The following is a 13144-nucleotide window of genomic DNA, read 5'->3' on the forward strand; positions in this document are numbered from 1 at the left end:
GAGACATGTTTATAGCGTTCGGTTTACATACACATTGTTTTCATTTTATGTCAATTGGATGTTTTTCTTGATAAGCATAGTAATACAATACATTTTGTTTTACAAAACCTTTTTATTTGATTTTATAAATTGTACAAGTAGGTAAAAAAGATGACAACATAGTTCTTGTTGCTGAAAAAATGAATTTAGCAGCACAGCCATTCACAGACTTAAATGTAATTATTAAACAATGCTCTGATTTTACAGAAGCTTAGTCAAGGAACAGTAAGATCTGCAAGTCATAAACAAAAGCATTTGGTTCGGCCCTCCAGGAGCTTCCATTTATTTAATACAGTTGTCATTAAAAAAAAAAAAACATTTTAGTCATAAAAAAGCTGCAGTGGTTAATGCTGTATTACTTGTGCATGTTTTAGTTCCGAATGTAAGTAACATGATCACTGTAGTGTTCAAAAAAGTTAGTAACATTACAACACCGAAGCTATTTGACCTATTCATCTAATCGAGACCTACTTGTAACTCATATTGTGCATTTTTGGACAGCGGCTCAATACTTTGGCCCACCAGAATAAAAGTCTGGCTGCCACAAGTATAGGTAGTCTTATACATCCATCTGTGTGATCCATCAGAATTCAAACATTATTCTGCCGTAACACCAAATCTGATGAAATACAGGTTGAATCTATATAAAAAGTAAACCACTTAACATTGAACTATTTTGCAAGACAACTTTCAATAGCATTAATTGTAAAACAAGTTAGAGGTCAGAGCATATTGAGAGAGTCATCATCAGCAAGTTCTTCAGTCTTTGTGCAAAGCTTAAGAAGATTGAGATGCATCGTAACATAACTTCCAGCAGGTGGCTTCAATCCATGTTGAGCACCAGCACAAACTGCCACGTCTCAAATACCACTGAGACCCGAATCCATCCTCCCACTTAAGAAAATCAGTTTATATATATTTGCACACAAACACCCTTGAGAGTTTTTAGCGAATATGGGCCATCTCCTCCAGGAAGGGTGTCTTCATGCAGCCGGTGCAGAGTTGGTCCATCCAGAGAGGGGCTTCGTGCTGCAAAGGCGTACGGCGAGGGTAAAACGTGTATGAAAGATCATAGTTCAGCAGGCAGCTGATGGAGGCCATGTAGAGGTCAGAAAAACGGCACAGGCGGCGAGAAAAGTAGGTGGGGTTGTGGCAGGTACGGAAGATACTGCCGAAGTGAGGGTTGAAGAGATTCTTGGTGACAGCTCTGTAAAATAGAGAAATGTGTTACAATTGCTGCACTTTTCATCCAAGTGTGTTTTTTATTTATTTTTTGGGTTTACTCACCTTAATTCTTCTCTCTCTTTCAGCCATTCCTGCAGAATCTTCTTGGACTCAGGATCTCGATACATCTGGACCAAACAAAGTGATAAAAATTAAATGTGCATTTGTTTTTTGAGATGTAAAATAAATCTTTGGTGTCCCCAGAGCACATATACGAAGTTTTAGCTCAAAATACCATATAGATAATTTATTATAACATGTTAAATTTGACACTTTGTAAATGTGCCGTTTTGGGTGTGTCCTTTAAAATGCAAATGAGCTGATGAAATACAAACAATGACCGCAATGATGGTGGTTTGTTGCAATTGAAACTAAACTGTGAATTATTTTCTCTCTATTTTTTTCTCTGCACTAAATGGCAGTGCCATGGTTGGATAGTGCAGATTAAGGGGCGGTATTATTATGCTGTGTTTACACCAACCGCGGTAGAGGCGTGAAGCGAGAGTGATTTCAATGTTAAGTCAATGTGAAGACGAGTTGACACGTGGAGGTCCCGCGGCGCGGATGAGGCATTTGGCCAGGTGAGGAAGACATGTTTCCGCCTCATTCGCGCATCTAGTTCACGCGAAAGGCACGAATTGAGCGTTGTGCGCGGTACACGGGAATGGTGCTTTTGTGTGCATTTTGCGGTTCACGTGAATTTGCGGCTGACGGCCAAATTTGGTGGAATTTCGCGCCGCATTAACCAATCAGGAGCCTGCTTGCTGCTGTGGTGGCAGCCCCGCCCGGAGTCACTCATTCAACCAACGCTTGATATTGTCCGTAAGCAGTCACCCGCAGCTATACGACACAAGTTCTTATTTCTATAGAGGAGACAGGAATAAAAGGACCTCGCTTGGAAGAGTGTCAGTGAGGACATTGGGCAACCTGGTAAGTTGTAATACACATTTCACTTTTAAGTCACGTGATGTTTATGGACCCGCACCGTTTATTTTACCCCTACAGTAAGGTTACCAAATACAAGCTGGTAACTCTCGATAGATGCACAATCAACATCAGTCATCTTGCAAACCGACAACCGCAAAGCACTTGCCCCTCCCACAAGAAGCGATGTTTGCCTCTGACGCGCGTCAAATGCTTGCTTTTTCCACGCGTCTACTTCACTCTACACACGCGAATGCATTCAAACTGTTCAAGCGGCAAACTAGGCGCGGTAGATGCGATTTCGACGCCTGAAATGCGGCTGGTGTAAACGCAGCATTATAATAAGATCACATTATGACATCATAAGGAAAGCCAAATTTCAATGACCTATTTTTTCATGTTTGCAGAAAATGGTTTACCAAAACTAAATTACTGGGTTGATCTTTTTCACATTTTCTAGGTTGATAGAAGCACTGGGGACCTTTAAAGGAACAGTATGTAAGAAATGTATATCAATAAATCATAAAATGGCCCTGATATGTCACTAGACATTAAGAAATCATTTTCATTTTAAATACTTATATCACTGACAACAGTGGTCTGGCCAGGATATTGTCATTTAAAAAGTGGAGTTGCAGCCCTCAGCTGATGTTTATGTTGTCATTTTGTGTATAGAGACAGAGCGCAGCGCGTCACAACCTGAAAACCACGCCCACCGGGGGGGAAAGCAATCCAACAGTCTCCATTGACTTTGTATTGCAAAAGGCCGCCTCCTTGTCATTTCTAGCTTATAACAAAAAACTGAATAATGCCTAAAAGCCGCTTTGGGACAATATGTACAGCTAACAAGCCAAAGAACCCAGAAATAAGTTTTTATAAGCTGTCGAGCCGTAAAACCCAGTCTTTAAGGAGAATAAAGTGGATTGCCGACTACATTTCCCTCTAGTGGACGCAGTTCTACTAATAGAAGTACTATGAAAAGTTGCCTGTATCCATTTTTTTGTCTTTAAACACTCGTTTTTGAAGTCAACAGCTTATAAAAACGTATTTATTTATTTTTTTGGCGTGTTAGATGTACACCTTGTCACACATCAGCTTTTAGGTATTATTCTGTTTTTAAGTTTAATCTGTAAATAAGTTTTTATAAGCTGTCAACCCCAAAAACGAGTGTTTAAAAGACACAAAAATGGATACAGGCAACTTTTCATAGTACTTCTATTAGTAGAACTGCGTCCACTAGAGGGAAATGTAGTCGGCGATCCACTTTATTCTCCTTAAAGACTGGGTTTTACGGCTCAACAGCTTATAAAAACTTATTTCTGGGTTCTTTGGCTTGTTAGCTGTACATATTGTCACACAGCAGCTTTTAGGCATTATTCAGTTTTTTGTTATAAGCCAGAAATGACAAGGAGGCGGCTTCTCGCAATACAAAGTCAATGGAGACGGTTGGATTGAATTCCCCCCCGGTGGGCGTGGTTTTCAAATTTGCATAACTGCGCTCTGTCTCTATTGGCCACCAGTTGAGTGATTGCAGTACCAGTTTTAGCCACAAGTTTTGTTATTGCAATACCAGTTTTGGCCACAATCCTACATACTGTTCCTTTAAAGTCCCATTGTAAAAATAACATTGGTCTGATCTTTATTTAAATTAAGACCAAACAAGGAGAGCATAGACTTTTTTTGTTTAAATATTAATGTGGGAATAAAGTGTGGCAATAATCATGGTGTCCCCCCAAAAGTGTCTTTTTTTTTTTTAAATTTAAGAAATATATGCGAACAAGCCGAAAGCTTTGACAGTTTTCTCCTAAACCTTGACTGAATATGATTTGCATGCATTCTGGGTTATGTAAACAGAGACACCAAGCTTGTTTGACATAGCTGATCTAACTGTGCATACAAAAAACTGCAAACACAGACCAGTCAATACAAAGCGACTGGACCCCTGCCAGACGAATCAGGTCAGTCATATCATAAGATAGCCCATGTAACACGCTTGATAGTTCATTTTAGGCCACAAACAGTGTAAACTACTTCCCTTTAAATGTCAACACTTGCTCTGTAGAAACCCCATTATCTAGATGAACTTTATTGCAAAGTATGCTTACATATTACATACAAGGATTGTTTCCTTGTAGTTATCAATAATATTTACATTTACAATTTATCCAAAGCTTCCTACAAATGAGGAACAATTTAACAAATTTTCAAGTGAATTGAAACATACATCTGCATGCGCTCCAACAGGCCAGTGAGGGCCTGCAACCACGTGAGACTTTGAGCATACTGCTCTGTGTTCACCACCTTGGTCTCCACCTCAAGTTCAGGCACAATGGCTCCAGTTCTCCACCCATGTCGTAGCATCAGGTCCTTAAATGATATGATGAGACTTTAGAAACTTTTTTAAAATTAGTGTTAATATTGGAATGGAAAGTATTGACTAAGGAAGCTTTAGAGTTTGTCCTATTTGTGACACAGTTTGAATCACTGAGCATCTGAAGTAGACAAAAAAGACATTGCGAAACAATTTCACATGCACAACAAATCCTTGCAATACTAGCCAGCGCAGTGAAATTCAATAGTATTGTGACTCACTGCCAGATCGCTGTAGAGATGATCTCCAAAATAGAAAACCTTGGATCCTCGCCATCCTGTAAGCTTCAGAAAATCTACAAGGTTTCCCTAAAAAAAAGGGGAAAAAAAGACTTGTATATCAGATTTGAGCGTTTTGACCAAGTAAGAAATAAGGTACGAGAAGCTGTGCTGTATCTTGGAATGAGTCATGGCTGAAGGGCGTTGTTAGGCACGGCATGGCGCAGAGTGCCTTCAGCCATGTCCTGTTCATGATACAACACTAGCCTTGAGTACCTGATTATTACAACAGTTATCACACAATACAAATATTAAACCAAAAATATATATAACCAATGCAACTTTCATGAAGTAAAATCACTAAGCCTTCCTTTTCCTTGAAAGTAACAGTCCCTGACTGACTGTGAACAGCAATAAAACATTTTCACATATGTTTACATTGTTAAGGGTGATTGGTAAGGGTCTTGTGTAGTAATACACAAAACCTTTAGGTGCAGCGGTCATAGCTGTGTTTTGTCGTAAATATTCACAGCTATTGACCGAATAAAGGATTGGAACTTAACGTGAAAATAAAGCAGCTACGTGACACAGCACTTATTTTTCCATGACTCATTTATAGTTCTGGAAGCTGCGTGGCAACAGACCTTTAACTGGACTTCATGTTTTATACAGCAGTGAGAGCTTGCCGTTCTAAGGTTCCTGCCAGGAACTTTCCCATTAGTCTTTCCCCAACTTAGAAGGGTTACAAATGCTGCTTTAACTTCATCCTGCTCTCATAAAGTCTATCTGTATTGACTTCTTTTCCGGCCAGCTGAGTCTGTTTGTATACGCCTGACACCACTAAACTGTGTTGAATTGACTTTCCATTGAAAAAGAAGTTGACCTTACTGCCTTTTTCCACTTATCCCCATTTAAAACCGGGCCAAATGAAGTGAATTCATTCTACAATTTACACAGCACCAATGCTTAGCAGGGGCTTATTCTGAGAAAAAAAAAGAAGTTAAACACGCAATCTCAACTATCATGATTTAGTATGTCACGGTTTAATATGTAGGTCAGATGTCGCAGGAATTCTAAACGAATGACCCAACTAATCTCCTGACCTAACCCACATTCAGAGATGAGTCAGCGTGATGTCTGCTTATAACTGGGCAACTAATAACTTTCCAGCTAACCAGATATCTGCATGCTTACAATCATCTTAAATAGAAAAGTATAATTATAGCAAATTATAAACATTCATAAGTGCAGTATAAGATATATCTGTGTTAAATATTACACATCGTAACTCAAATTCAACGATTTGCGCGAGTAGATTATATACAAAGAAAAATGCAAAGGGAATAGACGCAGACTCACACGGAGCGATGCGAATGACGCAAATTGTGCGGTGCGAAAACAAGTGCTATTCGTTGCCTCAAACACGTCTTCGCGCAAGAAAATATTCATTCTAAGCAAAAAAATTTTCATTACACAAAGTTTCATCCTCAGAGTAATCTAGAGCAAGGAACATGATGTTCTGCGTATAGCGTGTATGCCCAATTATGCCGCGTACACACCATACGCGAAGCATCGAGTTCCTCAAAACTCAACAAATTGCGAATTCAAAGATTTGCGCGACTAGATTACATGCAAAGATGCGAATATACACAAATATGCACAGGGTGATGCAAATGATGCGAAGTGGGAGGTGCGATTGACGCGCTATTCATCTCAAATGCTTCTTCCACGCGAGTTGAATATATTCGAAAATTCGCATGACACAAAGTTAAACACCGCAAGTAATCTAAAGGCCAATTCACACTGGTCCAACAACAACCCCAACATTCTAAAGTCTCATTTACTTTGATCCTACAACTGCCAACAAGGGTTTCACACTGACCCAACAGTTGTTGGATCAGTGTGAATTGGCCTTAAATTGAGGAACGCGATGCTTTGCGTTTGGTGTATATGCAACATAACTCCTCCTTATTTATGTTTAAACGATTTTAACTCCACTCGACTTGTGTCATATATTTTACGTGTCCTGAAGACATTAACTCTACTCTCTCATTGTGGATATCGCCGTTGTTTCAGTTACACATTATTTGAACGTAAACATCCTAAAACCGCCTTAACGACAGTTCAGTCACAGAACAAAGAAAGACCAGGGACTCAAACAACATGAGGGTAGTAAATAAATGACAAAATGGTCATTTTCAGGTGAACTATCCCTTTAAGACTTAATTTAAAATGCATTGTTTTGTTGGACAGTTGTACCCTGGAAAAGCATTTTCAATAAGATTATTTATTTACGAAGAAAGATCAAAATACGCACATCCAAAAAAAGTCTTGACCAGGTGATTCAGAAGTAGAAAAAAAAGATCTGCACACTGTTACATTCACTTTATTTAATAAAGTTTAAAAATAGCAACGTTTCGGTCAGAGACCTTCGTTAGGCAAACATGTTTTGCCTGTTTGCCTGACGAAGGTCTCTGACCAAAACGTTGCTATTTTTAAACTCTTTTTTAAATAAAGTGAATGTAACAGTGTGCAGATCTTTTATAATTCTCAATAATATTATTTAAAAATTAAAGAAAGGTGTATTTGTGATACCTGTTTGTAGATCTGTCCCTTTTCCAAACTCTTGATCCTATCCCACTGCAAGTCTCCGTTGCTGTCCAAACGTCTAAATGGCTTTAAAAATTAAAACATATGAAAGATATTTTAGAAGGCTAATATAGAAGTTTGTAGGCATTTAGGAAGAAATATTGGTAATTTTATTTTCTTTGAAAATAGAAGGCAGGAAAATAAGACTTACTTTACACAGTCATTAAAAAAATGTGGCTTATCAGCTTGAACAATGACAACGTCAAAGAATTCCCTCCAGTCCTTTCCAACCATATACTTCATGCCTTTGTCACTAAAGGAATATAAAGTAAAAAACATATCACTTTTTAAGCACATTTCATAAAAACTACTCTTATGAAATTAATTAAAATTAAATTAGTTGGTAATAATGTGAATATAGTCTCTCAATTGAAGTAGTTAAAGTAAATCTAAATTATTATTTAAACGCATATTTTTTACATTCACAAAAACAAGACTTTGAAATATTATATACTTGGCTGCTGAATAAGATATTAAAAAGCAAAACTCAACAAAACTGAAGGGGCTGTTGGTAATAAGGAAAAGTTTCTTTCCTTGGCTGGCCAGTCGGTGTAACACAGCGTACGTCTCATCTCCTCTGAGAATGTATTTCTCTGGGGAGAGGAATAAGGATAATGGGTTACGAGAGGCAGAAAGTGTTAAAAGAATTATTTATTTAAAAGCCAGTCTATTTCATACGGACTAAAATCATTCAGACCATAATGAATTACTTAGATACGATTTGTTTTCCTGCTTGCATACAAAATATTTATCTTGCGGTAGATTATCTTATGATAAACATATGCAGGTTCCCTGCTTACACCCATTTAAACCAAAGATTAGTTTGGGCTAGCCCAACAGAATGACTCGCTCCTGTTCACGATTACACAACAACCTTCTGGAAACAAAGCAACTCGGCACAGACCACACAAATGGTTTAAGACTTGTTTTTATTGTTTTAACAATATAAGCGCCTACTTTAAGAACAGAAAATCAAGACCAGCCTTGCTTTTGGCTTGGTGTCAGGCAAATAAAAGACTTTTTGGACCGTGTGCAAGGCACAAGAAATATTTGATAGTCGGGAAATGCGAACAGTAAATATTTGTTCATACTCACCGAGATCTTGCATGATCCATTTGTACATGTAACCCTTGATATGCACCATTCCAATTGCATCCTACAGAGAAAGATTTTGTGCGTCATCTCTTGTGCTCATGTTTCTCAACCATTTATAGTTAAAACACATCAACACGGGCTGATTCAGTCCTGATTCAAACATATAATCAGGGAGCGTTTGACTTTTTTTAAACTACTAGTGCTCGAAACAGTGTTTCAATTCATATTCATGGCATTCACACATAAACAGAACAGATCTATTGTTCTCTTCACATCTTATTTTCCTGTTAGCCATGTTATTCTTTTCTTTTGTCAGCCAGAAATTTCCATTTTTTGCACTAGAATATAGCTTTACTTTGATCTGCTGCCAGGTTTCCGGTTCTTCTGACAGCTTGCACACCCATGCGCCTCTACGTGTACAGTACAGTGTGTTCTACCAGCGCTGACATACATCAAGCCACAAAGCTGCGTTTGAAAGATAAACACGTGCAGCGTTCTAGCCTTTTCCCTAAAAAGCTCCCCCAAAAATTGCAAAGTCATCTTGTTTAAAGGCGAAACTACTTCATTTTATTTATGTTGACATTTGTCGAAGTTGGATAAACATTTAGCCATTTTGTTAGTCAGTTAAGTCAGTGATAGTCAGAAAAACAGGCTGAGGCTGAAAAGCAGAACTGAAATCCAACATTCTGTTTTGGCAAACTGGCTAAAGCAACATGCCAAAAAGTCGCCCCGCAACCCGTTTCAGGACCACCGTGATTAATGCTGAATAAAAACAAATCAGTCAGCAGCCCTTAACCGCAGGCAGCATAATGAACCGGCTCGGCTTGACGGGAGACTTTACAAAACGTGTGACAAGAAACAACTCTCATGGTTTTAAATGACAAAAGAAGTTTGTAAACTATTCCCACAGTTTGTAGAAACAGACTGGCTTTATTGTGCGGATTCACCAGCAAGCTTTGGATAGTAGAGAAAATAAAGTTAATGAAGAGGTTTGCAAATAAAGATTTAGAAAAACGTATTTTACACTTACGGAGACATCTTTGTAGAGATGGACAGGGTCGTACTCTATGTCATTTGAGATGAAGTAATCGTTTGCACATGCCAAGAGTGTCATCTCAGGAATGGAGAAAACATCCATGAACTGCTTCATCATGGGACCCTGATGCAAAAATAATACAAATTAAGATTTTTTTAGATGCAGTTTGATGAATCTAACTTTAATTAAATGTTGCAAATGGTTTGTTTAGTAAAAATCTAAACCTTTTCACACTAAAACTAGTCACTATATCACTTGCCACGCAAGTTTTAGTATTCAAAAATAAACTGAATGAATTTTATTATAGGCATTTAGCATATTTTTGCCAGAGCAAACGTATAATTGAAGTGTTTCGTTGCAAACCGAGATAAATCCGATTTTTAACATTTTTGTCAAATGTTATCATGTTATTATTTTGTTTTATGGTGCTACTTAGCTGTATTTTTTAAGTTATAAAGGTTTAAATCAAAACAATCCAACTGCAGTTGTATTGAAATTAATTGGAATGCTCAACCAAAAAACAAGGTTTCTGGAAAATTAAAAAACGGAGTTATCTCGTTTTGCAACGAAACTCTTCAATTTTTTTTCCCTCTCATATCCTAGTTGAAATATACTGATAATTCTATAACTTAAAAGAATATAGAATAAAATATATATTTATTACAGAAAAACACAATTTTCCAATTCTCTGAAAGGAATAGGTTTTCCATGAACCCCAAAAACTCAGCAGAGATTGACATGCTGAACAAAGGGCGGTCACACCTCACTTTGCGTTCTATTGACGTCCATTCATGCGCATACGAACGCATCAGGCTAGAAACGCACGCTCATGCAAAGATATTTTGCCACGTCTCAAAGTTCAATTCTGGTGAACTCTGACCTGCGAATTCGTACCACGTGAAGACATGTGACTGGTAAAACTTTGGTACGTCACAGCGTGACCTTTAACTGCGCACCCTGCACCCGTATCCACAGCAACGCCCGAAAAATATTCGTATGCTCATAGTGTGACCGTCCCATAAGTATTAGATACAGCAAACATATACAGAATACTGACGGTTTCACTCATAACAGCCGAGAGGATAAAATCCAATCTAATAGGCTGGTGACAGGGTGGTACCACTTTGCACTCATTGACCTCTTAGCAATGAGAAACAAGAATGGAAGCAAAATGGCCTGTAAAAACGGCAGATAATACTAAAATCCGAACACGTCGTTATAGACTTTGAATAATCACCTTGCCATAGAATCCACTGACTTGGTGGAGGGGGACGTGACTTGAGCCCCCATAAAGCTGCATCACCTCTTCATCAGGGACGGGTTTCAAACCCCTGTGCATGAAGAAATAAACCTTTTTAATCACCCAAACACCTCTTTATACAAACTGATGGACTTGATTATTAAAATTACGGTTAATTTACCTGTAAACGGTGCCCAGTTGGATATAATGGAAGGCGTCGATTTTCATCAGAAGTCCCTGTGGCGTACATTAAAAATGGGTTAATTCATGCTACAGCTGCAATAAAACAAATGTGTAAAACCCATTTTAATGCACCTTTTGGATGTCGTAATGAAGACCACGGGTTGCAAAGTTTGGAATGTAGTCGTACTTGCCGATTCCCTCAGGATACTAGTGAAAGAAAGAAACACAACAAACTTTCGTCACTTCAACATGCCAACCTTTAACCTCATATCCCGACCTGCTTAACCCATCAGCCAGGTTACCACCAGGAGAGCAACTGAGCAAACTCAAACCAGACCTAATGAGTGAATTCCTTTCTTTATTGTTACTGTGCATTTATGTTATAATAACGCATCTTTATTTAATAATAACATTGGGATAATTAAATGTATATCTTTTTAGTTACATTAAATTTGTGAAAAAAAAACACAATTGTGTAGAAGTGGGGGATGGGATGTTTTTCTCAGACCTTGTAGTGCTGCACAAGAAACTCTCTTGCTTTGTTGTATATCATTTCATCCAGGGCGCTGGAATAAAGTGCGAGGGTATAATCGTAGTCAAAGCCATAGATGTCCACCTCTTCTAGATTCACTTCATTGTTGGCATAGATAGTGGAAGGATTCAACAGACTGCACACCCCAGGAGGAATCAAATCGTGGAGAAAAATAATGAAATGCAAGCTTTATTTTTAAAATATCAAATTTAATCTAAATAAAAATAAAAGTGCCACACCTGAAAAAAAGCAACAGTAAAGCCAATCATGCATTGTACACAGGACACAATGGACAGTTGTTTACAATATTGCCAGAGGCGGGGATGGGTAAAAAGTGAAGAAAAACTTTTTGGCACGAGTACAGTGTGTATAAAACATCACATGTGTGCAATTAATGCGTTGATTTTGAAAACAAATTTTAAACAAACATACCGTGGACGAGTCGTTTCATCTCATTGTATCTCGCCCACAAGTACGTTTTGTTGTTGATCTGCGGGGCCGTGGATGAGAAAGCCCTGCCAGATTTGGTCAGAGCGTCTTCACCCCTGGTTTTCCCCACGATTTGGTGTCTGTGCGACGTAACCGCAGGAGCGACATTTTTTGTCGGTCCACAGCCTTGTCCGTCTTTGCAGCATTTCTGTCCGTTCGTTGTTGAAGCACCCGGGCCGAAGCTTCCACATGAAGCTGCGGGGATATTAAACCCTGCACACAACGCGACCCTGGAGCTCCTTTGCCAAATTGCATGGCCAAAACTGGCTACTTTTTTGGAAGCCATGCCTAAACTACACTAGTCCTCTTTATAAGGAGACTTCTCTGTTGAAGTTGTTTACCCCTTTCATCCGTGCATGCGCCGCGTGTTAAGTAAAACCCTGTCTGTGCCTGTGGGAACTGATACAGCTTTGTGCAGGGCATCACGAGGCGGGTGCGTGCAACTGTCTTAACCAATCAAATTAGGAGCTCGCGTGAATGACATGAAGCGTGAGCCAATAAAAACTCTCGGCTGTTTTTCACTTATTTAGGGGGTTGGCTTAAAATGAGAACGTGTTTACATGCCAGTCCAACCAATGTGTTGCCTAGACAAAAATTTTGCAATATTTCGGGCTGTATGATTGGTCGGTCGACCTGGCAACTGCATACATGTGCTACGTGACTGAATATGCTTAACGCGGGGTTTGTTCCTGAGGCACAGGCATGTATGTACAAGATGTGACCACTTTTGAAAGGAAATTGTTCACACTAGAAAAAAATATCTGATCTGTTCGCATGTGTTGAACGTTTGTGCTCATGCGTATGTATGTACAACATGTGACCACTTTGTGAAAAACAATTTCTGACATGAACATTTTGTGCTTTGCGTATTGTTTGGGTAAGATTTTACGAGCGTGCACAGACGTGCTGCAGCAAAACAATACGGATGTGATATATTAATTGACCGAGGTTTGATGCAGTGGCAAAAACGGACACAATTATCTTACGTGTCCTCCCTCGACCCTGTTTTACACATCGAAGTCTTATCGTAACAGATAAGCAACATTGATTTCTAGTTATGAGCCCCAACCGGAATGCACAGCTATTTTTCTCAGCGAGTGCATTTCTTAAGCGATTGTAGTCACGTATTAGCTTGACAGGTTGT

At 38.8% G+C, this 13144-nt stretch overlaps 1 protein-coding gene across 1 annotated transcript; it reads right to left on the bottom strand.

Moving 5' to 3' along the window:
- Positions 1–92: 92 nt before the first annotated feature.
- Positions 93–12410, bottom strand: nt5dc2 (5'-nucleotidase domain containing 2). Its single transcript, XM_073867863.1, has 14 exons — positions 11944–12410; positions 11488–11672; positions 11112–11186; positions 10978–11033; positions 10794–10887; positions 9551–9679; positions 8521–8581; positions 7913–8018; positions 7576–7675; positions 7372–7452; positions 4780–4866; positions 4408–4554; positions 1327–1385; positions 93–1246 (listed from the first exon to the last, which is right to left on the bottom strand). Exons 1-14 carry the CDS (start codon positions 12284–12286, stop codon positions 985–987), a joined length of 1785 nt encoding a protein of 594 aa, XP_073723964.1. The 5' UTR covers positions 12287–12410; the 3' UTR covers positions 93–984.
- Between the last annotated feature and the right edge of the window lie 734 nt (positions 12411–13144).

Source organism: Misgurnus anguillicaudatus, chromosome 5, assembly GCF_027580225.2.
Source record: "Misgurnus anguillicaudatus chromosome 5, ASM2758022v2, whole genome shotgun sequence".
Lineage (NCBI taxonomy): Eukaryota > Metazoa > Chordata > Actinopteri > Cypriniformes > Cobitidae > Misgurnus > Misgurnus anguillicaudatus.

What these genes read in the sequence shown, in the direction of transcription:
- nt5dc2 (XM_073867863.1), bottom strand. Translation starts at nt 12,286, where the DNA reads ATGGCTTCCAAAAAAGTAGCCAGTTTTGGCCATGCAATTTGGCAAAGG. An exon ending in TCAGTGGATTCTATGGCAAG is followed by an intron (nt 9,680 to 10,793) that starts GTGATTATTCAA and finishes TTTTTGCATCAG; the next exon opens with GGTCCCATGATGAAGCAGTT. An exon ending in TTTTTAATGACTGTGTAAAG is followed by an intron (nt 7,453 to 7,575) that starts TAAGTCTTATTT and finishes TAATTTTTAAAG; the next exon opens with CCATTTAGACGTTTGGACAG.